We start from the raw sequence: 27,221 nt of genomic DNA on the forward strand, positions 1-27,221 counted from the left end.
TTTGGTCACTGCTAGCTCCTCAGTTTCTAGTATGGCACCTGGTACACACTAGGTGCTCATGAATGTCGGCCGAGTTGAGAATATTCAGCAGAGATGCAGACATTTGGCAAATCTCTCATGCACACAGTCCTTCTTTCACTGAATTTTGTCTTCATATATATATATTTTTTTTTCTAGAGGGAGTCTCACTCTGTCACCCAGGCTGGAGTGCAGTGGTGCGATCTTGGCTCACTGCAGCTTCCACCTCCCAGGTTCCAGCAGTTGTCCTGCTTCAGCCTTCCAGCTAGCTTGGATTACAGGTACACGCCACTATGCCCGCTAATTTTTTTTTTTTTTTTTTTTTTGTATTTCTTTTAGTAGAGACGGGGTGTCACTATGTTGGCCAGGCTAGTCTCAAACTCCTGATCTCAGGTGATCCACCTGTCTTGGCCTCCCAGAGTGCTAGGATTACAGGCGTGAGCCACTGTGCCCAGCCTATCTTCACATCTTGACAGAAGAAGATTTACCATAGAGGAGAATCATGGAGGAATGTACCTGTCTGCAGGTAGGGTTGGACCCGGGGCTACAGGGTAGGAACTAGGTGACTTGGTGTCACTCTGTGCCTATCCTTAGTTTACTGGCATTCTCAAGCAATAAGTTCATTCATTTAGCAAACATTTATTGAGCATGTACTATGCATCAGGGCCTATTCTAGTAAGTGTAGACCCCACAGTGAGCAGACAACAGACCAATCTCTGTCCTGGTGGAGCCGACATTCAAGTGAGGGAGACCTATAAAGACCCACTAAGCATCATGAGGAATTTAAACACTGTGTGAGCACATGACAAGCATTTGCACAAAGGGGCATTTGCACAAAAAGACTTTTGCACAAGGGGCTGGGCGCGGTGACTCACCCCTGTAATCCCAGCACTTTGGGAGGCTGAGGCGGGCAGATCACCTGATGTCGGGAGTTTGAGACCAGCCTGACCAACATGGTGAAACCCCATCTCTACTAAAAATACAAAAACTAGCTGGGTGTAGTGGCAGGCGCCTGTAATCACAGCTACTCAGGAGGCTGAGGCAGGAGAATCGCTTGAACCCGGGAGGCGGAGGTTGCAGTGAGCTGAGATCGCACCATTGCACTCCAGCCTGGGTGACAGAGCAAGACTCCATCTCGAAAAAAGAAAAGAAAAGAAAAGAAATTTGCACAATGAAGGGAATTTAGAAGGAAGGCCAGTTGTTTTTTCAATTTTGAATAGGGTGGTTGGATCAGGCTGGGAAGGTGACGTTTGAGAAAAGGCCTGAGAGAGGTCAGGGAGTGAATTGTGCAAATATGCAGTGGAAGAACATTCCAGGTGGAGAAAGTTTAAGGGCCCTGAGGCATTGGCAGAAAGTTGGCTTTTAGTCGAGTCATGAGGAGACAGGAGAGGGCTCTGTGACTGGGATAGTTGTGCTGTGACATTCTAAATCAGAGCTCTGTTTTGGTCAACTTGAGATTGAGATGCTGTGAGACCCACAGGGACATGTTGAGAAGGCTTTTGATTTTTGTTGCTGTTATTTTTTATTTTTATGTTTGTATTTTTTGAGACCGTGTCTCGCTCTGTCACCCAGGCTGGAGTCCAATGGTACGATCTCAGCTCACTGCAACCTCTGCCTCCCAGGTTCAGGTGATTCTCCAGCCTCAGCCTCCTGAGTAACTGGGATTACAGGCGCACGCTGCCACTCCTGGCTAATTTTTGTATTTTTAGTAGAGACGGGGTTTCACCATGTTGGCCAATCTGGTCTTGAACTCCTGACCGCAGGTGACCTGCCGCCTCAGCCTCCCTAAGTGCTGGGATTACAGGCGTGAGCCACCGCGCCTGGCCTAAACGCTTTATTTGTTCAAGATGGGGGTCTTGCTACATTGCCTAGGCTGATCTCAAACTCCTGGGTTCAAGCAATCTTCCTACCTAGACACCTCCTGTAGTGTTGGGATTACAGGTGTGAGCCACTGCACCCAGCCTTTCGTTTTTTTTTTTTTTTTGAGATGGAGTTTTGCTTTTGTTTTCCAAGCTGGAGTGCAATGGCATGATCTCAGCTCACTGCAACCTCTGCCTCCTGGGTTCAAGCGATTCTCCTGCCTCAGCCTCCTGAGTAGCTGGGATTACAGGCGCGTGCCACCACACCCGACTAATTTTTTGTATCTTTAGTAGTAACAGTGTTTCACCATGTTAGCCAGGCTGGTCTTAAACCCCTGACCTCAAGTGATCCGCCCGGCTCGGCCTCCCAAAGTGCCGCATTTATGGGGTGAGCCACGACGCCCAGCCAATCCCAAACAGGTACAAGCCAGCCTGTGTTCTCTACCTAAGATCATCTATCCCAGTATGGGAGTTGGTGCAAGGCCAGGGCTGCTGTCACCACCCTCCTGAATGGGACCTGATTCTTCCCCCACTTTTACCATTCTTGGCCGGCGCTCCAGGGCAGCATCACGGACAGGGCCTGCTGGTTTGGGTGGTGGCGCTGTCCGTTGTGCTGAAGCTTTGCTTTCTTCCTGGCCCCAGTGGAGACAGCTGTGCGTCAGGAGAGACCACGGGTCTCAGGTGTATAAGCTCTGGAAACAGGAGCCTTGGTCAGTCAATCAGGGGGCCTCATGATGCAGTCTTTCCTCTGCCATCAGCTCTCTGATGCTCTCATCTTATCCCCCAGTGGCCCACGATAAGCTCCACCATCTCCCAAACTTCCCCACCATCTCCCCAACCTCCTCTTCTGTCTCCTCTTCGCTCACCCTTTGCCAATTGCTACAAAGGCCACTTTGCTGTTTCCTGAACACAGAAGGCACATTCCCGCCTCAAGCCTTTCACACTTGCTCTGCAAAGACCTTCTTTGCCTGGAGGTCTCCCCACCACATATTTGCATGGCTCCCTTCCTCCCAGTGTCGTCTCAGAGAGAACTTCCTTGATCACTTTTTTTTTAAATTGCAAACCATAGCCCAGTCATGGCGGCTCACACCTGTAATCCCAGCATTTTGGGAGGCCGAAGTGGGAGGATCACTTGAGCCCAGAAGTTCAAGACCAGCCTGGGGAACATAGCAAGACATTGTCTCTACTAAAAATTTTAAAAACTAGCAGGCATGGTGTTATGTGCCTGTAGTCCCAGCTACTTGGGGGGATCACTGGATCACTGGATCCCAGAAGTTTAAGACTGTAGTGTGAGCTAGGATCGTGCCACTACACTCCACCCGTCGCTCAGCCTGAGCAACAAACAGAGCAAGACCCTCCCTATCCCTTAAAAAAAAATTGCAAACCATGTCCCTATCCCACAGTTGTCACATCGCCTTCCTTAGCTTGAGTGTTCTCCTTATCACATATCAATATCTAAGATATCAGAGATCCCTTAGCTAAATCCATGATCCTGGAGTTGGAAATTCAGGATTTTTCAGATTTTAAAAAAGTAATAGGCTGTAAATATTATGTGTTTCATACCCCCAGTGGGACCAGGACTAACATCCTCAAATCACTTTATCTTCAGCAAAACACAAGAATATTCACATCAAGTGAAATAAATAAAAGCTACACATAATCTCAGGTCAGTTCAGGTTAGGTTTCGCCATAAATGAGTTATGAAAGGATTTTGGTTTTCAGACTTCTTTTTCTTTTTTGAAATGGGGTCTCACTGTGTCACCCAGGCTGGAGTGCAGTGGTGCAATCTTGGCTCACTGCAACCTCCGCCTCCCAGGTTCAAGTGATTCTCCTGTCTCAGCCTCCCAAGTAGCTGGGATTACAGACGTGTGTCACCACACCCAGCTAATTTTTGTATTTTTAGTAGAGACAGGGTTTCACCATGTTGGCCTGGCTGGTCTTGAACTCCCGACCTCAGGTGATCCACTCGCCTCAGCCTCCCAAAGTGCTGGGATTACAGGTGTGAGCAACTGCGCCTGGCCTGGTTTTCAGACTTCTATAAAAATTTGGAATTGTGAATCTGTACTTAGCTCATTTATTTTTATATTTATTAACTTGCGTATTTATTTATTTTGAGACATGGTCTCGCTCTGTCACCCAGGCTACAGTGCAGTGGCATGATCACGGCTCACCACAGTCTCGACTTCCTGGGCTCAAGTGACTCCCACCTCAGCCTCCCGCATAGCCGGGACTATAGATATGTGCCACCATGCCCAACTAATTTTAAAATATATATATATTTTTGTACAGACGGGGGTCTCACTATGTTGCCCAGGTCGTTCTCCAACTCCTAAGCTCAAGCAATCCTCCAGCCTTGGCCTCCCAAAGCATTGGGATGACAGGTGTAGAGACCAGGCCCCATTTACCTTGTTTATTGTCTTACATATTAGAATACTCTCATCTATGACAGCAGAGGTTTGTGTCTGTTCTGTTCACTGCTGTAACCTCCCATCCCCCCAACCCCCACCCTATGCCTAACTAAACAACACTTATGCTTCGGTCTGAAAGTTTGTACCCTGTCCCCCAGTTCATATGTTGAAATCCTAACCCACAGTGATAGGAGGTGGGGGGCCTTTTTTCTTTCTTTTTTTTTTTTTTTCTGAGACGGAGTCTCGCTCTGTCGCCCAGGCTGGAGTGCAGTGGCCGGATCTCAGCTCACTGCAAGCTCCACCTCCTGGGTTCACGCCATTCTCCTGCCTCAGCCTCTCGAGTAGCTGGGACTACAGGCACCTGCCACCTCGCCCAGCTGGTTTTTTGTATTTTTTAGTAAAGACGGGGTTTCACCGTGTTAGCCAGGATGGTCTTGATCTCCTGACCTCGTGATCCTCCTGTCTCGGCCTCCCAAAGTGCTGGGATTACAGGCGTGAGACACCACGCCCGGCCAGTGGGGGGCCTTTTAAAGGTGATTAGGTCATGAGGGTGGAGTCCTCATGAATGGGATTAGTGCTCTTATAAAAGAGGCCCCAGAGAACTTCTCCACCTTCTGCCATGTGAGACTAGAGTGAGTCCATGAGGAAGCAGGCCCTCACCGGCCACCGAATCTGCTGGGGCCTTGATCTTGGACTTCCCAGCCTCCAGAACTCTGAGCAATAAACTTCTGTTAGACCTAGGGTGGTAGCTTATGCCTGTAATCCCAGCACTTTGGGAGGTTGAGGTGGGTGAACCACTTGAGCCCAGGAGTTCAAGATCAGCTGCGGCAACATGGCACAACCCCATCTCTATTAAAAAAAAATAGGCCAGGCGTGGTGGCTCATGCCTATAATCCCAGCACTTTGGAAGGCCGAGGTGGGCGGATCACAAGGTCAGGAGTTCGAGACCAGCCTGGCCAATATGGTCAAACCCCATAAAGTATTTGTCTACCAAAAATACAAAAATTAGCCAGGTGTGGTGGCAGGCGCCGGTAGTCCCAGCAACTAGGGAGGTGGAGGCACAAGAATTGCTTGAACTCAGGAGGCGGGGGTTGTGTGAACCGAGATCGTACCACTGTACTCCAGCCTGGCGACAGAGCAAAACTCCATCTCAAAACACAAGAAACACAAACACACACACAAAATAAAAATAAGGCCGGGCACAGTGGCTCACGCCTGTAATCCCAACACTTTGAGAGGCCAAGGCAGGCGGATCACAAGGTCAGGAGATCGAGACCATCCTGGCTAACACTGTGAAACCCCATCTCTACTAAAAATACAAAAAATTAGCCAGGTGTGGTGGTGTGCACCTGTAGTCCCAGCTACTCAGGAGGCTGAGTGAGGCAGGAGAATCACTTGAAGCCGGGAGGTGGAGGTTGCAGTGAGCCGAGGTTGCGTCACTGCACTCCAGCCTGGGCAACAGAGTGAGATTCCATCTCAAAATAAATAATAAATAAGAAACGTATTTTTTAATAATTAGATAAATTTAATAGTAGTAGAGACATTTATTTTTAAATAATTTAATAAATAAGCCATCCTGTCTCCGGTATTTTGTTATGGCAGCTGGAACAGACTAAGACCATCTGGCACACAGTAGGGGTTCTACAGTGTTGCTGAATGAATGAATTAATTAATGAGAGAAGGGAAACAGACTCCCTTTTCCTGGTTCCTGGGTGACTCTAGGTCCCAAATGCCCTATCTGAAGACCCTCAGAGCCCCGATTGCAGGAGGGGTCCTGTGGCTCCCTCTCCCTGACTCTTTGAACATCCCCAGTATCTATCTGCTGAGTTCTCAGAGGGGTTGGGTCTTGGTGTAATCTCATACTCCGCACCCCTGCTCTCATCCATGCATCCAGGTGTTCAGCTTGGAGGTTCTTAGTGCCCCTCAGCATCCCCCATCCCTCTCAGGACCCCCAGGGTATCCTCACCCCATTCCTTGTGCCCTCTGTGCCCTGGTCTGAGACACACGGGGCATGTATGGCTCCTGATGTGGGTTTGTGTGCCTTGGTGGCTTGAGCGACTGTTTGCCTTTGACAGATGAAGAAACAAGGGCACAGAGAGGTGAATGAACTTTCCTGAGGCCACAGAGCCCAGAATGCTGAGCCAGGATTTCAGCCCAAGTCTCGAGCCCCATGAAACCGCACTGCCTCTCCACAATCGTCCTTAGATACACTGCAGCAGTACACCCACACCCAGCTCCACAGACATCCATAGACCCACGATGAAAGTCCTCCGCACCCCCCCACCACCCGAGGGAGGAAGGCAGGTGGCCAAACTTCTGTTACAAACAGGTCTTTATTAAAGATGAGAAGCCAGGTCTTTATTAAAGATGAGGAGGGGGCAGGAAAGGGGGGCAGTGCCTCCTCTACCCACTGCCTTTGCCTGCCGGGGGTGAGGGAGCCCCTCTGCTCCACCCATGCTCCCCATGATGGCACATCTGTATGAGGCTGAGGCATGGGGGGCAGTGTGAAGAACAGGGGCAGGTTCCAAGAAAAAAGAAAAAACCCTTCCCGCAGCCCTAATAAATAACAGAAGGGTTTGGGATGACCTGGGCACAGGCAAGGGGAGACACAGCACCCTGAACCCCAAAACCTCTGAAGTGGGGCGAGCCCTACTTAAGTAGGGGATTAGGAGGGAGTGGGTGAGAGGTGGAGAGGCCGCACACAGGGAGGGGCTAAGAGGAGAAGGGGTACCCCAAGGACCCTGCCATGGGGGAGCCTGCCCCCCACCCTACAGCTGGGCTCGCTGATTCTGAGAGAAGACTCAATGACAAACAATGACCTCATCTCCCTCCTCTCCTTTGCACATGCTTAGACACGGGCGGTCCCCCATTGACTGGAATCATGCCCACCCACTCTAGAAATTCTGGAAACCAAGGGCTCCTATTGGCTGTTCAGTCGCTCAACACTGGCTGGAGTTGCCCTCTTGCAGGAGGATTCTAAGAAGTGAGGGGAAAGCTCCCATTGGCTGGAGCCAACTCCTTTTGGTTAAAATTCTGAGAACCAAGGGTTCTCATTAGCCAGGCAATGGCCAATGGGGTCAAGCTCTGGCCCTTAAAAGGGCAATAGTAGGGGCAAGGGCCCACCTTCCATTTGTGCCCATCTGGATATCTCAGAGGGCCAGAGAGGCAGGTGTCTCCCAAATGTCCTTCCAGCCATCTTCTAATGTCTGGGTCTGGCTGGCTTGGGGGGCAGGGGACTTTGGCACTCACGTGGCACACGCACACACACGCGTGGCAGGGAAGAAGTGGGGACTGGGCAGATTCTGGGTGGGTGGTCGGGCCTCACAGCAGGTGGTCACGGCTGGCAAACAGGTAAGGGCTAAAGTTGTCCCGGTGGAAGGGGGAGGGATAGAGTCCACTCAGGGTGTACAGGTCCCGCAGCAGGGGTGTGGGCAGCAGCAGCTTCCGGCCACGTCCACCACCCCCGCCTGGCCCCCCAGGTCCAGGGGAGGAAGGCGAGGGGCCCTGGCTGGGGGTGGGCGCTGGCAGGGGTAGGGGCAGGGGCAAGGGCGTCGGCTCAGACCTCAATCGAGGGCGGGGCACACGGGGCGACGAACACATGGCTGGGGCCCTGGAGGACACACAGCTGGGGATCAGGTGGCCACGGCGGGCGCAGTTCTGCGACTCTGGTGGTCAGAAGCCAGATATCAGGGGATCAGAAAACTTGGGAGGCAGCATAAAAACCTAGGTGAGACCTCTGGGGCAGTAGCTGCCCACCTGGAAGTCCCCCTGTTTAGCCCCCACTCCCCCAACACTCACTGGATGGGGTGAGCCGTGCCGGTGTCGAATGCGGCCTGCAGACCTCGGGTTCCTGAGACAAAGAGACAGAGGGAAGGGGCTAGTGGCCCCCTGGGCCCTACCGGCCACAGCCACAAGGAGCTCATCAGGTGAAGAACCCCATGGAAAAGACAACCACAGTTCTCATGATTAACCGTGTCCCCTTGGGAAGAAGACGGGGGTGCTCCCTTTCATTCTTTGGGGCTGTCCCCCCAGGACCTGTGTCCACAGAGATGGGTGATCCCTCCACTTCCCCATGGTTCTGAGACCCCCACCTCTTGCCTGACTTCCTTCCTGCCTCCTTGGCCCCCTCCACCCACCACCCTCTCCAGCCGGGAGCAGCCCCCGGCCCCCCTTACCTGGGCCACACTTAACTTTTCGAGGGGGCTGTCCACGGTGGGGGCTTGGCCCAGGTCCTCCCAGGGAGAGAGCCTTCGGCCAGAGGGTGGCCGGCTCTGAAAGTTGTGCACAACGCAGGTGACCTGGAACAGAGGCAGAGGACAGTGTTGAGGCCTGGGGTCAGTCACATAGGAGCTATGGAAATACCATCCCCATTTTCCAATAAGGAAACTGAGGCTCAGGTTTTCAAAAACAGCTAATGCATAGTATGTGCTAGGCACTGTTGGTTCCATCTTACTATGAGGTAGGTGCAATTATTATTTATCCCACAGAGCCTGGACTAGGGTAAAGCAGGTAAGACCAAGTTGTACAGGGGCAGGGTTTAATTTTTTTTTATTTTTATTTATTTATTTTTTTTTTTTGAGACAGAGTCAAACTCTGTCACCCAGGCTGGAGTGCAGTGGTGTGATCTCAGCTCACTGCAAACTCCACCTCCTGGGTTCAAGCGACTCTCCTGCCTCAGCCTTCCGAGTAGCTGGGACTACAGGTGTGCACCACCATTGCCAGCTATTTTTTGAGGCAGATTTTCACTCTTTCACCCAGGCTGGAGTGAAGTGGCACGATCTCGGCTCACTGCAACCTCCATCCCCTGGGTTCAAGCAATTCTTCTGCTTCAGCCTCCCGAGTAGCTGGGACTACAGGCTTGCACCACTACACCTGGCTAATTTTTGTATTTTTAGTAGAGATGGGGTTTCACCATGTTGACCAGGCTGGTCTCGAACTCTTGGCCTCAAGTGATCCACCCACCTCAGCTTCCCAAAGTGCTGGGATTATAGGCGTGAGCCACTGCACCCAGTCTTGATTCGTCTTTATTTAGAATTTTTATATTCTGTACATTATGATAGTTTTGTATTAACTTTGATTTTTTAAAATGTTTTGTTAAAATATTATTAATCTTGATTACTAAGTGTTTGGGCACCCTCTTAAAATTTGCATTCAAGGCCTTGACTCACCCTGATCCTGGTATCTCATTTCACAGATGAGAATATCCAGGAAGGGTCAGGTTAAGGGACTGGCCCAAGGTCACACAGTCCACACCCTTCTCCATCATGTGGTCCTGCTTCTTGGGTCAGAGAGCTGATGGGAAGGTTCCATGCTGGGAAGGTTGAGGAGGGGACTCACCAAAAAGGTGGCGATGGCCGCCCCTGTCAGGAAGCCAGCCAGCACGTCGGACCAGTGGTTTCGGTACTCAGCCACGCGGACCACGCCCACCAGGAAGGCCGGACACAGCAGGGCCAGGCAGAGCGAGGGTTTGACCAGGCGGGAGCCCTTCACGCGGAACACGAGAGTCACGTACATCTGCGGGGAGTCAGACTGGTCAGGGGACAAGTGGAGGCAAGTCGCTGAACCCAAGTGGACGCTCCTTTCTGAGCTAGAATGCATGGCCAGAGCGTTGGGGCTGGAGGATGTGGCCAGGGGTTCCAGGGATGGAGTCATGGACTCCCCAGTGGGCTTTTCCAGGGGGCGTGACTAAAACGTCAAAGGGGGGTAGGGGTCAGGGATTGAGGTCTTGGAGTCTCATGGGCACCACCTGCAGGGCTAGGTGTGGCCAGAGCTCCCAAGAGCAGAGGACAAGGTCTGGGGCCCAGATGTCCCTGGTCCGGAGTCGCAGATGAGGACAGACACTTCCTGGGTTAGGGCGTGGCCACAGAACCAGAGGGTGGAGTCAGGGCTAAGGGGGCAGGTCCAGGAGCTGTAGGAGGTGGAGCCCCTGACCCCCAGGGGACTACTGACAGGGTGGGAGCATAAACCCGGATGCCAGAAAAAAGAGTTGAAGCAACAGTGTGAGCAGGAAAAAGCAGAGGACAGAGTTAGAAATCCCAGAGCAGTTAAGAGCAAAGAGTGTGGCCAGGGCTACAACGGGAGAGAACAAGGTCCCAAGGAGAGGGGCAAGGGCTCCAGGAGGCCATCCCATCTACCCAGTCTCCCAGCTAATATCTAGCGCCTGTAGCATCCTGGGGGCCTGGCTAGGCTCTAGGGGTTCCGAGTCTTGCACATCAGGGATAGTGTCCTGATCCCATAGGGTGGAGCCAATAGCTTCTCTCGCTTTACTGGCTCAGGAGGCGTGGCCAGAGAGCAAGGGCCGGAGGCAATGGACAGCGATAGGCTCTGGCTGGGGGCGTGGCTAGGATCTGGGAGGAGGAACTAGAGTTTCCAACAGGCCGCTGCGTGGAGCAAGAGCTTCCAACAGCACCAGGGGCGTGGAAGAGCAGAGGATCCAGCTTTGGCGGCTTCCAGGCCACTGGGCGCTGTCCAGCCCGCACACCCATTTCCAACCCCGAAGCTCCCGAGGCTCACCGCCGTGTAGGTGACTGCGTAGGCGCAGAGGGCCGCGTCCTTGCAGGGGAAGGCGCGGCGCGCGGCGGCCACGAGGCTGGGGCTGCCAGCGCAGGCACCCTGGTCAGTGACAAAGCGGTCGGGACCTGGCCGATCCGGAGAAGGTGGCAGGCAGCCCAGGGCCGTGTAGTTGGGGCGGCACACGGACAGGAAGTGTGGCGTGGGATTGCCGGTCACCACCTGCCCCGCGTTGGCGAAGATGGTTGTGGTGAAGAGGCCGAAGGAGTAGACCCCTAGGGGTGGGATAGTGAAAGGGGTTCATGCGGCGGGCCCTGATGCTCCCACTGGTTCCATTGGGCCTTTTAGTTCCCTTTTCCTGTGACTGTCATTAAAGCACACTTGGGACCCCGTAGTTGTGCCAACATCCCCCTTCCTTAAGGACCACCATGAAGCCTCTCTGAGACCTCCTGCCCCCAGAGACCCTCATTATCTGGCCCCTGTCTTTCTAGGATTACCACTATGTCAGGGGTGGGTCCTCCCTTGGAGCCCCATTATAGCTGGGCTTGGACTTCCCAGCCAACCCAACACCATTACATCAGGATCCACCCCATGCCTAGGACGGCTAGGGAAAACCCTAATGGCATACCTGGGGCGCTTCCTGCCTGCCCTTAAACTGGCTACTACTGAGTTCATCACTCTCCTCCTGGGGCCACTAGTAAGTTAGAGCTGGGTCTCCCACCGTCTGCCCCTGGGACCACCATTATAGGTAAGCTCTGCCCCTCCCCCTTTCCCACAGCCACCACTTGAGGCTGGGACCCCATTTAAAGCACAGTCAGGGTCTCATCTCCCTACCCAGGGGCCCCAGGGTGTTTGTCCTGTGCCTGTGTCTCTCTTTTGTGCCTGAGACTCTCCTTGTGGCATTCTGGGACCCTCTTCCTACAGTTGCCATCATGGTTGGGTTAGGCCCCACCCATATCCCTAGAACCTCCGTTACATCTGGCCTGAGCCTAAGTCCCTTGTTGCTTCCTAACATCCCCACCATGGTAATTCCAGGTCCTCTTCCTTCCCTGCTGGAATTCTCTCTCTCTCTCTCTTTTTTTTTTTTTTTTTTTTTTTAAAGAGGTGGGGTCTTGTTCAGTCTCCCAAGTAGCTGAGTCTCTGCCTCAGCCTCCCAAGTAGCTGAGATTACAGGTATGCACCACCATGCCCAGCTTTTCCCTGGAATTTTTTTTTTTTTTTTTTGAGACGGAGTTTCGCTCTTGTTGCCCAGGCTGGTGCAGTCTTGGCTCACTGCAACCTCTGCCTCCTGGGTTCAAGGATTACAGGCACCCGCCACCACGCCCAGCTAATTGTTTGTGTTTTTAGTAGAGACAGGGTTCCGCCATGTTGATCAGGCTGGTCCTGAACTCCTGACCTCAGGTGATCGCCCACCTTGGCCTCCCAAAGTGCTGAGATTACAGACGTGAGCCACCGCGCCCGGCCTGGAATTATGATGACTGTCAGGCCCATGACTCTTTCCTTCTATACCCACCTCCCGACCATTACCATGGGACTGACCCCAGGCCATATCTCTCACCCAGGAAGCGGACCAGCCTCCGCAGCGGGGGGCTGAAGCGACAGCAGGCCCCGGACACGATGGTGCTCTCCCCGATGACCGGGACGGCTGAAGGTGGTGCGGGGAAAAAGGCACGCGCCAGCTCCCCCAGCAGGATCTGTGGGTAAGACCAAGGTGGAGTCTTCCTGGCCTTCCAGCCCATCCCCTCACCCACCCTCACCTGGCCCACCTGCCTCCTAGGAAGTCTTCACTGTCTCACCGTGAGGGTGGGCCCAGCAGTGACCAGTGCGTAGATGAGCGCAGGAGGCACTCGGCTGGCAGCCTCAGGCCCTGGGTAGGGCTTGGCGTAGGTACTGTCATAGCAGAAGAATCCCTGGGTGTGCACAGGGAAGGTGTCCGTGAACTCCAAGCGGTAAGCAAGCAGGATCACGATGCCCAGCAGCACCGACTGCCACCAAGCCAGGGCGGGGAGAGGTGGTGGAGAGAGAAGAGAGAGGGTCAGGGCTCCAGCTGAGGCCACAGAGGCAGAGATACAGAGATGGAGAGACATGGGTTAGAGACAGAAACTAGAAGATGGAGAGAGACAGAGACAAGGGGGAGAGAGACTGAGAGAAATGGGGAAAGGAGGTGAGAGAAGGGTCAGGGCTTAGGAGAAACAGAAGGAGAAGGAGATAGAAACACAGAGGCCGTGTGCAGCGAGCAGCTCATGCCTGTAATTCCAGCATTTTGGGAGGCCGACGCAGGAGGATCGCTTGAGCTCAGGAGTTTGAGATCAGCCTGGGCAACACAGCATGACCTCATCTCTGCACAACTATTGTCCCAGCTACTTGGGAGGCTGAGGAAGGAAGACTGCCTCAGCCCAGAGGGTTAAGGCTGCAGTGAGCCATGATGGCATCACTGCACTCCAGCCTGGGTGACAGAGGGAGACCCTGTCTCAGAAAAAATAAAGAAAGGAAAAGGGATGGCCGAAAGACAGAAAGAAAGAAAAAAAGAAAATAAAGAAACAGTGGTTCATGCTTGTAATCCCAGCACTTTGGGAGGCTGAGGCAGGTGGATGACCTGAGATCACGAGTTTGAGACCAGCCTGGCCAACATGACAAAACCCTGTCTCTACTAAAAATACAACAATTAGCCAGGCGTGGTGGTGGACACCTGTAATCCCAGCTACTCAGGAGGCTGGGGCAGGAGAATCACTTGAACCCGGGAGGCGGAGGTTGCAGTGAGCCAAGATCATGCCACTGCACTCCAGCCTGGGCAGCAGAGCAAGACTCCATCTCAAAAGAGAGAAAGAGAGAGAGAGAGGGAGAGAAGGAAGGAATGAAAAGAAAAAGAGAGAGAGAGAGGGAAACCAGGAAAGGAGGGGAGAAGAGGAGAAAAAAAGCAAGAGGAGAAAGAAGGGAGAGGAAAAGGGAAGGGAGTTGTAGAGAGAGTGAGAGAAGAGATGGACATGGGGAGAGTGAGACTAGGGCCAAGGCTCAGATGAGAGACAGACAGACAGTGGGAGGTGGGGAGACCCTCCCACAAGGGAAGAAATCAGAGGAGTAGGGGTACCAGCAGCTACCACAGGTCTAACCCTCACTGTGGGCAGGGGGTCGTGCCAAGCTTTGCCCATGAATTAATACATTTTATCTTTAGAACAGCCCTAGGAGCCCGGACGTGGTGGCTCACACCTGTAATCCCAGCACTTTGGGAGGCTGAGGCAGGAGGATTGCTTGAGGTCAGGAGTTCTAGACAATCCTGGCCAACATGTCGAAATCCCATCTCTACCAAAAAGTACAAAAATTAGCTGGGCATAGGCTGGGCGCGGTGGCTCACGCCTGTAATCCCAGCACTTTGGGAGACTGAGGCGGCTGGATCACAAGGTCAGGAGTTCAAGATCAGCCTGGCCAATATGGCTGAAACCCCATTTCTACTAAAACCTACAAAAATTAGCCAGGCGTGGTGGCATGCACCTGTGGTTCCAGCTACTCGGGATGCTGAGGCAGAAGAATGGCTTGAACCCGGGAGGTGGAGGCTGCAGTGAGCTGCGATTGCGTCACTGCACTCCAGCCTGGACAACAGGCGACACTCCATCTCAAAAAAAAAAAAAAAAAAAAATTAGCTGGGCATGATGGCACACGCCTGTAGTCTCAGCTACTCGGGAGGCTGAGGTAGAACTGCTTGAGCCCAGGAGGTGGAGGTTGCAGTAAGCCGAGATTATGCCACTGCACTCCAGCCTAGGTGACAGAGTGAGACTCTATCTGAAAAAAAAAAAAAAAAAAAAAAAAAAAAGGCTGGGCTCGGTGGCTCATGCCTGTAATCCCAGCACTTTGGGAGGCCGAGGTGGGTGGATCACCTGAGGTCTGGAGTTCAAGACCAGCCTGACCCACACGGAGAAACCCCATCTCTACTAAAAATACAAAATTAGCTGGGCTTGGTGGCGCATGCCTATAATCCCAGCTACTTGGGAAGGCTGAGGCAGGAGAATTGCTTGAACCTGGAAGGTGGAGGTTGCGGTGAGCCGAGATCGCGCCGTTGCACTCCAGCCTGGACAACAAGACCGAAACTCCATCTCAAAAAAAAAAAAAAAAAAAACAGCCCTAGGAGTTGGGACTCTGCTGATGCCCATTCTATGAATGAGGAAACTGAGGCTCAGGAGGGTACCTGTGGTGTCCACCACCCTGCAGTGTGGATGGGGCAGAGAGGGATTGGACCCCGGGGAGTGGCACTTCTCAATCCAAGCTCATAACCACTTCTCAAGAGAAAGGGGACAGCAAGGGAGATCCCAGCGATGGAAAAGTGAGTACAGATAGGGAGACTGAGGTTGGACAGAGACAGAGGTAGGCACGCCCTCTCTGGGAGAGGTACGGGGGTCCTCACCTCCACGAAGACAAAGCAGGGGATGATGGAGAAACTCCTCTTCAGATGCGGTCTCCCTCCCGCCATGGTGAAGGCCAGGCCTGCAGAGGTGGGGAGGGAGTGGGAGTCCCGGGGTGTGCCTAGGGGAAGTCTCAGGTCATCGGGACCCTGGCTTCATCCCTGAGTCCTTTGGCCACACCCCTGGCCCTGAAGACCTGGGCAAGCCCTGACTCTGCCCCTTGAGCCTTCTGGCCACGCCTCTGCAATCCAGGTCCCGCCCTGTTGGTCCTGACCCTACTGGGGACACCTGCCTCCCCTGATACCACTCCCCGATATTCTACAGGGGTCCCCTTCCTCTAACAGCCTACATGGGAGGCTCTGACCCAATGCCTTTTAGGAGGTGGGCCTTTAGAAGAGACTCCCCAGCATCATGGGAACCCCTCCCCCATGGCACTTAGAAGGGTCCCCACTAGTTTTTAGGGGACCCCATCCTGTTTCCCGAGGGGCTCCCCATCCCTACCAGACCCTTCCCCTGAGTCTCTTCCTCCATGGCCTCCACAGGAGCCCCTCTCTCTGTCCCCATGGGCTGTGGTGTTCGTGTCTGGTTGGGCTGATAGCCAAGCCCTCCTTCTCTGCCAGCTGCCTCTCCCTCCTTCCCCCTCTTCCCAGCCGGTCTGCCTCCCAGTTCTCCTCTTCCCTCCCCCAAGGCTATCCCCAGTCCCCAGCGCTTCAGGGATCAACACAGTCACACCTGCTTACACCCATTCTCCCAGCCCCATCTCACCTGTGAAAGCGCCCTATGGCTTCCCCCAGGCTGCATCCACGCCCGAAGACTCACAGCCGCTACTGGTGGCCAGCAGGGCAGGGATGGTCACCCCCATTGTGCAGATGTGGAAACCGAGGCCCAGGCAGGCGAGGGTAGGCACTCTGGGTCCAGCACCCCAACCACGACGCTCATTCTGCAGTGTGATATGGGGTGATGGTCGCCAGATACCCATAGTCACCCATGCTGTCACCCCTAGGAAGCACAACCCAGCTGCAGCCTCCATCCTGGCACCCCCCCCACACACACACACACAAAACCATGGCATAGTGTTCACCCATCCCACAGTGAAGACCCAGCACCTGCCCACTTCCAGGCACTGTGCTGGGCGCCACTTTGCAGTGAACAAGAGGGGCCCCCTTGTTCAGACAGGTGTCCAACACACATGATACACGTCAGTGCATACTCACACACAGTGGGCTCACAGCCTGTCAGAGACACCCAGATACCACTCCCACCCAGGGCCAGAGAGGGACATATCAGGAGACCCTATACACATCACAGTCCCACACAAGCCCCCACGCCTCACTGTAGAGTCAGGGACCCACAGTCAGGCCTGCAACACACTTAAGAGTCACAGAAAAGAGTCACCGCACACAATGGGGGTCACAGAACCCATCACAGCGTCACACCCCCAATTACAAGGCACTCAGCGACAGCCACACACACACAGTCTCTTATTCACACCGACAGTCACAGGGGAGAGACACGGTGCCATCCACAACCACATGGCCACATCCATGGACCATGACACAGACTCACGCCACACGAGAAAGGCACAAGGCGCACGACCACAGCCACACACACATACACACCATCAGAATGAACACACAACAGCAGCCACACGATGACAGTCCTATGCACACAGCCACACGAACACACCAAGACAGTCACACACAGAGACAGCAGCCACACAGGGGGCCAATGGCAGCCACAGCACAGCCAGACACACACACACAAACCATCAGAGTGACACCCACAACGACAGCCGCACAATGACAGTGACACACACCCGCGGACCTCCCGAAGCCACACAATCCCAGTCATACAGCCACACGATGGCAGTTACACAACCACACACACACAATGACAACCATACACAATCACAGTTACCCACAGCCACCCTCACCACCAGTGCTGGGCTCCTCGGCCAGGGGTCCCCTCCCCCAGTCCCGTCCCCTCCCCCAGCTCGCCGCCTCCCCTCCCCCACCCCTCCCCGCGCTGGACCCAGAGGGACCCGACCCTCAGGAATCGGGGACCGACACCGAGGGTGGGAAGCCCACGGGAGGGGATGACGGGCGCCCCCAGCCCCTCCTCTCACCGCGTCGAGGCCACCGCCGCCTGAGCCCCCGCTCCGCCTAGACTGCCCCGGCGCGGCAGGATGGACAGACGGACTGCCGGCCAGGCTGGCAGACGCGGAGACCCAGACGCGGTCGGCCGGGCCGGGCCGCGCCGCGCAGACTCCGAGGTGGAGGGAGGGGCGGGGCCTCCGGGCGTCTCACTTGCATAGCCTCCGTAGGGCGGGGCCTCATTAGCGGGATGGGGCGGGGCCTCCGTGATCTTGGGGGCGGGGCATGTTAGCATCGATTAGGGGAAGGAACCAAGAATGGAAGTAGAGAGGGAGGACCCTGGGGTGGGCGGGGCTCCGAGAGTAATAGGAGGGCGGGGCTTCAGAGCATGTCCCTGGGCCGCGCACCTCCCTCGCTGGGCCTCAGTTTCCCCATTCGCCAGGGCCCCCCAGAAAGGAAGTCTCTGTGGCCAGTGTGGAAGTCTGTCTGGCCGCTCGTATCTGGACAGAATGACTCCTTGCCTTATCATATATTAAATCTGGCTTCAAATGTCCCCTGATTCCAAGCCCACACATCCCGAATGACCCCTGGGGTCTTTACAGCCCTCCCCCCGACCAATGAGGAGTAAACTGGGAAGGCAGGGGGATTCCTAGGCACAGGAAGCAGCAGGACTAACAGTCCGGGCTAGAGGAGGGTTTCAGCTAGTTTATTTTCTCTCTGGAGGGGTCTTCAGGGAGAGCAGTCCCGGCTGCTCAAGCTGTGGAGAGAGAGGGTGGGTCAGGGCCTGGCCAGGTCCAGGGGACTCCGGGGCTGCAGGTCAGGGATCGCATGCCCAGATCGGGATCTGGGCCTGTTCCAAGGGTCTATACCGTGGGAGTCAAGGGCAGGTCAGGAGGGAAATGGGTGGAGGCGGGGACTGGGGAGGATCTGCACCGGGTGGGAAGGAGCGACAGCTCTTGCTGAAAGGTGGCTGGGAGAGGTCCTGGTCAGAGTCGGAGTCAGAGTCCCAGGAGGGGAGTGGAGGGCTCAGGCACCGGTGCCCCTTGTGGCCTGCAGGAGGGATAGGTACCCTGAATGTGACCCTTGAGTAACCCCCAAACATAGGCCCTGTGTCCCTTCATAGTATACCTCAATGATACTTAAACCATGACCCCCAAGTCCCTTGAATGTGATCTAATGTGACACCAAATTATGACTTCAATGACCCTTGAATTTTACCTGACTGACACTTTTTTTTGAGATGGGGTCTCGCTCTGTTGCCCAGGCTGCAGTGCAGTGGTGCGATTATGGCTCACTGCAGCCTCGACCTCCCAGGCTCAAGCGGTCCTTCTTTCTCGGCCTCCTGAGTAGCTGAGACTATAGGCGTGCTCAGCTTCAGGTGCACCATCACCCAGCTAGTTTTTACATTTTTTGGAGAGATGGGGTCTCACTGTGTTGCCCAGGCTGGTCTCAAACTCCTAGACTCAAGTAATCCTCCCACCTTGGTCTCCCAAAATATTAGGATTACAGGCATGAGCCACTGCATGGAGTCCCCGTGGACTCCTATAAGATCCAAGTGACTCTGAATGTGACCATGAATGACTCCTGGATGAAACCTCCAGTGACTCCTTAATGTGACCTCAGAATACTACTTAATGTGGCCATAAAATAACACCCAACAGATGTGACTCCCAAATAGGCTCTCTGAACATAGTCACCCTGAGTGAAGCTAGACAATGACCTCCCACCCTTGAGCAATTCTCAGTCTCCCTCACCCCTGAGGCTCGAGGCCTTGGGACGGGCCCCCGAGCACATGGTGAGGCCGTCTATGGAGTTCTGCAGCACGTGCACGGCAGACCTGCAGGAAGATGAGGAGCTGGGGGCCCTGGGAGACTCCAGACTGCTCAGGGTGTGGACAGCAGTAGGACTAAGGTTGGGGGCCGTGGTGGGGGTGAGTCCTAGGGGGTGAGGGAGGTCTGGACTCAGGTGGGCTCCAGATTCTGGTGGTCACTGCCAGATCCCGCTGGAGAAAGAGGTTCAGATGAGGGTTGGGGGTCAGACTGACGGCTGAGCATCACCATATATCACTCAGTTCCTTCTGGAGGTCATCCTTCCAGCAGCCACTGGCTCCCTGCGGTATCTCTTCAGTCTCCGGCCAGGCAGTTGTCTCATGACCCTGCTGCTTCATCTTAGTCAGGATCTGGGGTGGGGAGGGATGAGAGAACAGCAATCATAATAATAATGACAATAGCGCCGGGCACAGTGGCTCATGCCTGCAATCCCAGCACTTTGGGAGGCTGAGGCAGGCAGATCACGAGGTCAGGAGATTGAGACCATCCTGGCTAACATGGTGAAGCCCCATCTCTACTAAAAATACAAAAAGTTTGCTGGGTGTGGTGGTAGGCGCCTGTAATCCCAGCTACTCAGGAGGCTGAGGCAAGAAAATTGCTTGAACCTGGGAGGCGGAGGTTGCAGTGAGTTGAGATCGCACCATTGCACTCCAGCCTGGGTGACAAGCACGAAACTCCATCTCAAAAAACAAAACAAAATAAATAATGATGACAATAGTAAAAGGTGACTGCTCTATAGCACTTATTATATGCCAGGCTGCATTCAAGTGCATAATACTCAGCTAATACAGACACCTGATCAGGTAGGGATGAGTGGGGTTTTTTGGTTTTGTTTTTGTTTTTTGTCTTTTTTTGAGACAGGGTCTCACTCTGTCGCCCAGGCTGGAGTGCAGTGGTACTATCAGGGCTCAATGCACCCTGAACCTCTAAGGCTCGAGCGATCCCCCTACCTCAGCCTTCTGAGTAGCCAGGTCTACAGGCGTGTGCCACCACGTCCTCTTGTTTCATTGTTTTGTTTGGTTTTTGTTTTTGTTTTGTTTTGTTTTGTTTTGTTTTTTTGTAGAGACAGGGTTTTGCCATGTTGCCTAGGCTGGTCTTCAACTTCTGGGCTCAAGCAGTCCACCCACCTCAGCCTCCCAAAGTGCTGAGATAACAGGCATGAGCCACAGCACCCAACAGGATGAATTTTCTTTTTCTTTTTCTTTTTTTTTAAGATGGAGTTTCGCTCTTTTTGCCCAGGGTGGAGTGCAATGGCATGATTTTGGCTCACTGTAACCTCCGCCTCTTGGGTTCAAGCGATTCTCCATCCTCAGTCTCCTGAGTAGCTGGGATTACAGGCACACGCCACCATACCCGGATAATTTTTGTATTTTTGTTAGAGACAGGGTTTCATCATGTTGGCCAGGCTGGTCTCGAACTTCTGACCTCGGGTGAGCCACCCACTTCAGTCTCCCAAAGTGCTGGGATTACATGCATGAGCCACTGCGCCCAGCCAAGATGAGTTATTATTACACCCATTATATAGATGAGGAAACTGAGGCTCAGAGAGATCAAGTGACTTGCCCACAGTCACACAGCAGTGAGTGGCAGAGCTGAGATTTGACCCAGGCTCCAATCTCATGGTGGAAGCTGGCTGAAATCCCCATCCCTCTGTCTCCCACTCCTCCCCAGGGTCCCCATCTTCTGCACTCACTTTGCGGCATTTCACCTGCGTTTTCTGCATTTTCTGAATGTTCACCAGGTTCTCTGAGATCTCATCCTCCTGTGCCTCTGTGGTGGAGGGAGGGGGCTCAGGGGGACAGGGGCTGAAGAAGGAACCCCACCACCCACCCGCCACCGGATGTGGGCTCCAGGCACTCACGGAGCTTCTGATAGATGAAGGTCACCTCCTCCCGCACCAGTTCCAGCTCCTCCCACAGGAACTTCTTGCTGAGGGGACAGTGCAGCCTAGACCTGCACTCCCTGCCTGGCCCCTGACCTCCCATGCCCCTATCTGTCCCTCCCTCCACCTATCCTCCCAAGTTCTGTCCCCTCTCACACCTCCCTGCCCTTTTTCCCTCCCCTTCTACAATCCCCCTACCCTCATCCCCATCCTCTCCTTCTGATCCCCAGCCTCCCATTCTCTTAGCCTCTCCCACCCCACTCAGCCTCCTATCACCTGGCCTCCACCCCCCCCACCTCCTGTCCCCAACTTTCTACACCACCAGCCTCCTGTCCTCTCAGTCTTTCCTGCCATCCCCCCTTCTGATCCCCTGGCCTTTTTTTTTTCTTTTTTTGAGACGGAGTCTGGCTATGTCGCCCAGGCTGGAGTGCAGTGGCTGGATCTCAGCTCACTGCAAGCTCCGCCTCCCGGGTTTACGCCATTCTCCTGCCTCAGCCTCCCGAGTAGCTGGGACTATAGGCGCCCGCCACCTTGCCCGGCCTGTTTTTTGTATTTTTTAGTAGAGACAGGGTTTCACCGTGCTAGCCAGGATGGTCTCGATCTCCTGACCTCGTGATCCGCCCGTCTCAGCCTCCCAAAGTGCTGGGATTACAGGCTTGAGCCACTGCGCCCGGCCCCCCTGGCCTCTTTTTCCATCCCACCTCCAGCTTTCTGTCTGCTCTGCCTTCTGGCCTCTCAGTTTCCCACTCCCCCGCCCCCACAAGCCACCTGTCTCCCCTGAGCCTCTCCTCCTCTCCTTTTTTTTTTTTTTTTTTTTGAGACAGAGTCTTGCTCTGCTGCCCAGGCGCCCAGGCTGGAGTGCAGTGGTGCGATCTCGGCTCACTGCAACCTCTGCCTCCTGGGTTCCAGTGATTCTCCTGCTTCAGCTTCCCAAGTATCTGGAATTACAGGCACCCGCCACCATGCCCGACTAATTTTTGTATTTTTAGTAGAGATGGGGTTTCACCATGTTGGCCAGGCTGGTCTCGAACTCCTGACCTCAAGTGATCCGCCCATCTTAGCTTCCCAAAGTGCTGGGATTACAGGCATGAACCACCACACCCGGCCTCATCCCCTCTTCTTGTTCCTCAGGCTTTCCACCATCCCTCAGTTCCCCTCCCCCAGGCATCTGCCATTTCTCCCATCCTGCCTCCATTCCCCAGTTCTGGGTCTCCCTTCCCTCCCATGGACTCCAGGCTGCCCTCCCGCCATCCCCCACCTGTCCTGGATCTCCTGGGCCAGCAGCTGCAGGCAGCGAGTGGTGCGGGCCCGCTGCACCTCCTCAGTGTCACGCAGGGTCTTCTCCAGCCCCTGCAGGCCTTGGGCCAGGGCCCCATACAGCTCCTGCTGGCCCTGCTCCATGCCCCTCTTGTGCCTCTCCTTCTCTCCCTGGCGGCCTGTGGGGCTCAGCACCTCTGCAGACAGTGTGGGACCCTGACTGAGCCCTGATCCCACCCAGAACCCAGCTTGTCCTAATCTTGACCCAGAACCCAGACTCTCCCAATTTCTCTCACCCTGGCCTGGCCCAGCTGATCCCAACAGGACCAGCTTCCAGCCTGACTTTTTTTTTTTTTTTTTTGAGACGGAGTCTTGCTTTGTCTCCCAGGCTGGAGTGCAGTGGTGTGATGTCATTTCGGCTTACTGCAACCTCCGCCTCCCAGAAAGCAATTCTCCTTTCTCAGCCTCTTAAGTGGCTGGGACTACAGGTGCACGCCACCATGCCTGGCTAATTTTTGTATTTTTAGTAGAGATGGGGTTTCACCATATTGGTCAGTCTGGTCTCGAACTCCTGACCTCAGGTGGTCCTTCTGTCTTGGCCTCCCAAAGTGCTGGGATTACAGCCGTGAGTGACCACACTCGGCCTTTTTTCTTTCTTTCTTTCTTTTTTTTTTTTTGAGATAGAGTCTCGCTCTGTCGCCCAGGCTGGAGTGCAGTGGCCGAATCTCAGCTCACTGCAAGCTCTGCCTCCCGGGTTTACACCATTCTCCTGCCTCAGCCCCCTGAGTAGCTGGGACTACAGGCGCCCGCCACCTCGCCCAGCTAGTTTTTTTGTATTTTTCAGTAGAAACGGGGTTTCACCGTGTTAGCCACGATGGTCTCCATCTCCTGACCTCGTGATCCGCCCGTCTCGGCCTCCCAAAGTGCTGGGATTGCAGGCTTGAGCCACCGCACCGGGCCTCTTTTTTTTTTTTTTTAAGTAGATATGGGGTTTCACCATGTTGCCCAGGCTGGTCTCAAACTCCTGACCTCAAGTGATTCACCCTCTTTGGCCTCCGCAAATGCTGGGATTACAGGCGTGAGCCACCATGCCTGGCCTAGCCTGACCTTGATTTCTGGCCAGTCCTCACCTTCAAGCTGCTGAATCTTGATTTGCTGCAAGCAGCTCTCCTTCTCCAACATGGTCACTGAGTGGTTCAGGAACTCGAAAGCCTGGGGGAAAGAGGTCAGCCTTGGGGTGGGAGGAAGGAGGGGAGGGCAAGGAGAAAGAGAGGTTGCTGGGGGCAGGGCCAAGGTGGTTCACCTTGGTCTGGGCCTGTAGCTGGCTCTTGAGTGACTCAAGTTCACATCGCAGGAGCTTCTGGGAGTCGGGAATCATCACAATGGTCTTGGCTGTGGGCAGAGGACAGGGTGAACCAGGGCTGTAAGGGGTAGGGTCTGGGGCAAGGGCAGGGCAGAGGTCAGCAGAGGCTCAGAGTAGCTGTAGGAACAGGGTGTAAGATATGGAACAGGGGCCCACTCAGTCTTGGGCAGGAGTGAATGGCTGACCATGGCAGGGGGTCAGCTGATGCTGGGGCAGAGGGTAGAGGTGGAAACCAGCAGATCTTCCCCATACAGTTTCGTTGGAAAGGAGATTTCTCACCTTTGACTTTGGAGGAGCTGGTCTCCAAGGGCTTCTAGGGAAGAGAGATGAGATGGGAGTAGAAATTTGTCCCTGAGCTGCCTCCTTGCTAACCTCAACCCAGTTTGGAGGGCTGGACAAAAGTTGGATGTCCTCAGTTCTGGGTGTCCCAAACCACAAGTACAAGCAAAGCTCCACTCCGGGCATATTCATGCACCTCCCCCTTGGGCTACACACGCTCAGAAGTGCACTTATGTGGCTGAGAGACAATCACAGTCAAATCTCCATGGAAGACACACAGCCACACTCTTTCTTTCCATCCATTCCTTCCTCCATTCAAGACTTGCTTAGTGAGGGCCTGCTGAGTGCCGGGCGCTGTTCTAGGTGCTGAAGAAACACAGTGGGTGTGTTCATGGGGGTCCCTCTGCCCTACAGCCCCTTCCCTAAGCCCCACAGCAGTAGATTACAGTGGTTTTTGGCATTTAAGGGGTTTCCTGGGTGGGGGTGACCTTAGCTATGTTGTGATGCCTCTTCAAAACGTCCTGGTCATTACAGCACTCCTTCTGCAGGTCTGGATTGCGGGAGGGGGCAGCGTCATGTGGCGGAGGCCCCGAGCCCCACCCTGGCCTGCAGTCTGCACTCTTCACTGTGTCCCCAGAAGCAGGACATCCCAAGGTCTCTGGCTCTGGGGTCCTGGACCAGTGAGCTGTACGCTCCAGAGCCTTGTCCGAGGAAGAGCCTAGGGGTAAGGGCTTCCTTGAGGGACAATGCAGGGCACTCCTCACATTCCCAGCCCCTCCCAGTGTCCCCAGCCCTATGGCAGTCCCCCAACGAACCCCAGTACTTGTCACACTTCACGTTAGGAGGCAAACACACGCTGGAGGGTGAGGGAGGTGAGCAGAGGCAGGACACAGAGTAGTCAGGGTCCCGGGGTAGGCCGGCCAAAAGAGGGTCACTGTGAGTAGGGAAGCAGGGGCTGCTTTGAGATAACTCCCCATGTCCCCAGTGCCCCCAGATCCTCCCTGACATGCCAGAGAGGCCTCAGCCCTAAACTCAAGGCTTCTCAGTTATGGTAGGAGCCAAAGCTGGATGAAAGATGATCCCAAGGCTAGGCGCAGCCAGCAGTGGTGGCTCATGCCTGTCATCCCAGGACTTTGGGAGGCCAAGGCGGGAGGACAACTTGAGGTCAGGAGTTCAAGACCAGTGTGGCCAACATGGTGAAACCACGTTTCTACTAAAAATACAAAAACTAGCTGGGCGTGGCGATGGGCGCCTGTAATCCCAGCTACTCAGGAGGCTGAGGCAGGAGAATCACTTGAACCCGGGAGGTGGAGGTTGCAGTGAGCCGAGATTACACCACTGCACTCCAGCCTCGGCAACAGAGGGAGACTCGGTCTCCAGAAATAAAAAACAACAAAAAAAGATTATCCCAGCCCCCAAGGTTTGGGCTGGGCAGTGAGAAGGACCCAGAAGGCCTCAAAGAAAAAAATCAGGCCTCAGAAGAGTTCAAAGAAAAAAGGGACCTTGACATTGGCTTAAAGGAAGGGCTTTCCTGGCAGGCAACAGCATGTGCAAAAGCTTGGAGGTGTGGAACCACATGCTCTATGCTGGTAAATTCATGATGGCTGAATCGAGATCCAAGAGGAAGCAGCAGGAGGTTAGCAGAGCAGCTCCAGTAAAGTATCCATGGCCAAGCCAGGAACTTGGACCTGGCCCCACAGGTGAATGCCAGCCATAGAGTGTGAGCAGGAGAGGCAGGGCATATCTATTCAATAGATGTTAGCTGAATTGGGGCCCAGGCCTGTGCTAGAAGAGGCTGGGAACGGCTGGGAACAGGAGACAGCTGAGCTCTGGGTCTCACTTCCGACTCCCCTCCCCCTCTAGTATAGCCAGATATGGCACAGATGGAGATATCTGGGGCAGGTCTGCCTGGAGGAATTTCCAGGTGAAAGGCACCTTGCCCTGAGTCACACTCAGTCTCTTCCCCCAAATCCTCTAGACTTTTCTCTTCTGTCGCCCTTGCCAGGCCCTCTGCCTGATTCAGTTGACCTGGAAGACTCCTACACGCTCTTCAAAACTCTACTTAGGCTGGGCGTGGTGGCTCACACCTGTAATCCTAGCACTTTGGGAGGCCAAGGCAGGTGGATCACCTGAAGTCAGGAGTTCAAGACCAGCCTGACCAATATGGTGAAACCCCATCTCTACTAAAAATACAAAATTAGCCAGGTGTGGTGGCGCATGCCTGTAATCTCAGCTACTTGGGAGGCTGAGGCAAGAGAGTCGCTTGAACCTCGGAGGCGGAGGTTGCAGTGAGCCGAGATTACACCACTGCACTCCAGCCTGGGCAACAGAGTGAGACTCTGTCTCAAACACAAACAAACAAAAAACTATTCAGCATATCTTCGGTAAAATCTTCCTTAATCCTTTTTTAGGCTCCTATTTTCTGAGCACCTAATTGAGTGCCGGGCATCCCCTAAGCATTCACTAGATCTTGACACACACCCCGTGATGCACACGTTTTTCTTCTGCCTGAAATGTCCTAAGCTGCCCCTCTGAGAGTCACTGCCTCAGGAAGGTCCTCACTTCCAGGGGCAGCAGAGTATGATGGTTAAGCAGGGAAACTCTCCAGCTAGATGGCCTAGGTTCAGATCCTAGCTCTGTCCCTTCAAGCTGTGTAATACTGGTCTCGTTACTGAACCGCTCCCTGCCTCAGTGTCCCCAACTATAAAAACGAGATGTCATAATATTCACCTTACTGGGATGTTGTGATTAAATAAATTAATCCATGCCAGTGCCTGGTATAGAGTAATGGGAAGTTGTGTCTGCTCTGGAATGTCACGCTGAGAACCTGGGACTTAGGGACCATAGGAAGCCTGGGAGGCTTGCAGGGGAAAAGGAGAGGCATTTGGGAGCCAGCTTAGGTCCCCAGTCGTGCCTCCTCTCTCCCGGTCCCATCCGGTTGTTGCTTCCGCGTCCCTCCTGGGAGAATTATTTAGGGAAGGGGGCGGGGTCATCATCCTGGCTCCGCCCCCTGGGTTGTGAATTCTGCACCCGCCAGGCTCCAGAACCCCACCTACCACATACCACCTGTTCATGCTCTCCCATCAGGGACCACGAAGCCAGTCCTCAGCCGTGACGGTGAAGTTTGATCCCGCGGGGACACCATCGCATTAAAACGCTCAGAGGCTGAAGGAGTCACAGAGAGGGGTGTGGCCGGCATTTTAGTTCCGCCCCTGCCAGAGTAGCTGAAGGCCTCATTGGCGCCTTCACGCTTCAGCAGCGCTTAGTAGCCGCGGTGTAATTGGATAAAAGCCCGTGGAGGGGGTGGGATCCCAGGGGGTGATTCTACG

The 27,221-nt window shown here is 54.3% G+C and overlaps 2 protein-coding genes across 12 annotated transcripts; both read right to left on the bottom strand.

The window, feature by feature from the left end:
- Positions 1 to 6,599: 6,599 nt before the first annotated feature.
- PLPPR2 (phospholipid phosphatase related 2) lies at positions 6,600 to 17,501 on the bottom strand. Of its 3 annotated transcripts, none has more exons than XM_010373707.2 (10): positions 17,315 to 17,501; positions 15,955 to 16,129; positions 15,192 to 15,271; positions 12,592 to 12,705; positions 12,354 to 12,489; positions 10,799 to 11,070; positions 9,623 to 9,799; positions 8,461 to 8,583; positions 8,084 to 8,135; positions 6,600 to 7,950 (listed from the first exon to the last, which is right to left on the bottom strand). In XM_010373707.2, exons 3-10 carry the CDS (start codon positions 15,255 to 15,257, stop codon positions 7,607 to 7,609), a joined length of 1,284 nt encoding a protein of 427 aa, XP_010372009.1. In that variant the 5' UTR covers positions 15,258 to 15,271; positions 15,955 to 16,129; positions 17,315 to 17,501; the 3' UTR covers positions 6,600 to 7,606. The 3 variants fall into 3 exon arrangements, with proteins under 3 accessions (XP_010372009.1, XP_010372010.1, XP_010372008.1); XM_010373708.2 differs by having other exon boundaries at positions 8,477 to 8,583; positions 12,592 to 12,780; XM_010373706.2 differs by having other exon boundaries at positions 12,592 to 12,780.
- Positions 17,502 to 17,967: 466 nt separating this feature from the next.
- On the bottom strand, positions 17,968 to 27,081 carry CCDC159 (coiled-coil domain containing 159). 9 transcript variants are annotated; one of them, XM_030935681.1, is made up of 13 exons: positions 26,956 to 27,064; positions 24,708 to 24,826; positions 24,381 to 24,610; positions 23,893 to 23,926; positions 23,554 to 23,642; positions 23,381 to 23,462; positions 22,252 to 22,447; positions 20,973 to 21,040; positions 20,805 to 20,881; positions 19,340 to 19,461; positions 19,037 to 19,119; positions 18,216 to 18,332; positions 17,968 to 18,039 (listed from the first exon to the last, which is right to left on the bottom strand). In XM_030935681.1, exons 1-13 carry the CDS (start codon positions 26,964 to 26,966, stop codon positions 18,035 to 18,037), a joined length of 1,233 nt encoding a protein of 410 aa, XP_030791541.1. In that variant the 5' UTR covers positions 26,967 to 27,064; the 3' UTR covers positions 17,968 to 18,034. The 9 variants fall into 9 exon arrangements, with proteins under 9 accessions (XP_030791541.1, XP_030791536.1, XP_030791538.1 ...); XM_030935677.1 differs by having other exon boundaries at positions 18,001 to 18,039; positions 18,152 to 18,332; positions 26,956 to 27,063; XM_030935676.1 differs by having other exon boundaries at positions 17,968 to 18,332; positions 26,956 to 27,061.
- Positions 27,082 to 27,221: the final 140 nt, after the last annotated feature.

The sequence above is a fragment of the Rhinopithecus roxellana genome, chromosome 8 (genome assembly GCF_007565055.1).
Source record: "Rhinopithecus roxellana isolate Shanxi Qingling chromosome 8, ASM756505v1, whole genome shotgun sequence".
Classification (NCBI taxonomy): domain Eukaryota; kingdom Metazoa; phylum Chordata; class Mammalia; order Primates; family Cercopithecidae; genus Rhinopithecus; species Rhinopithecus roxellana.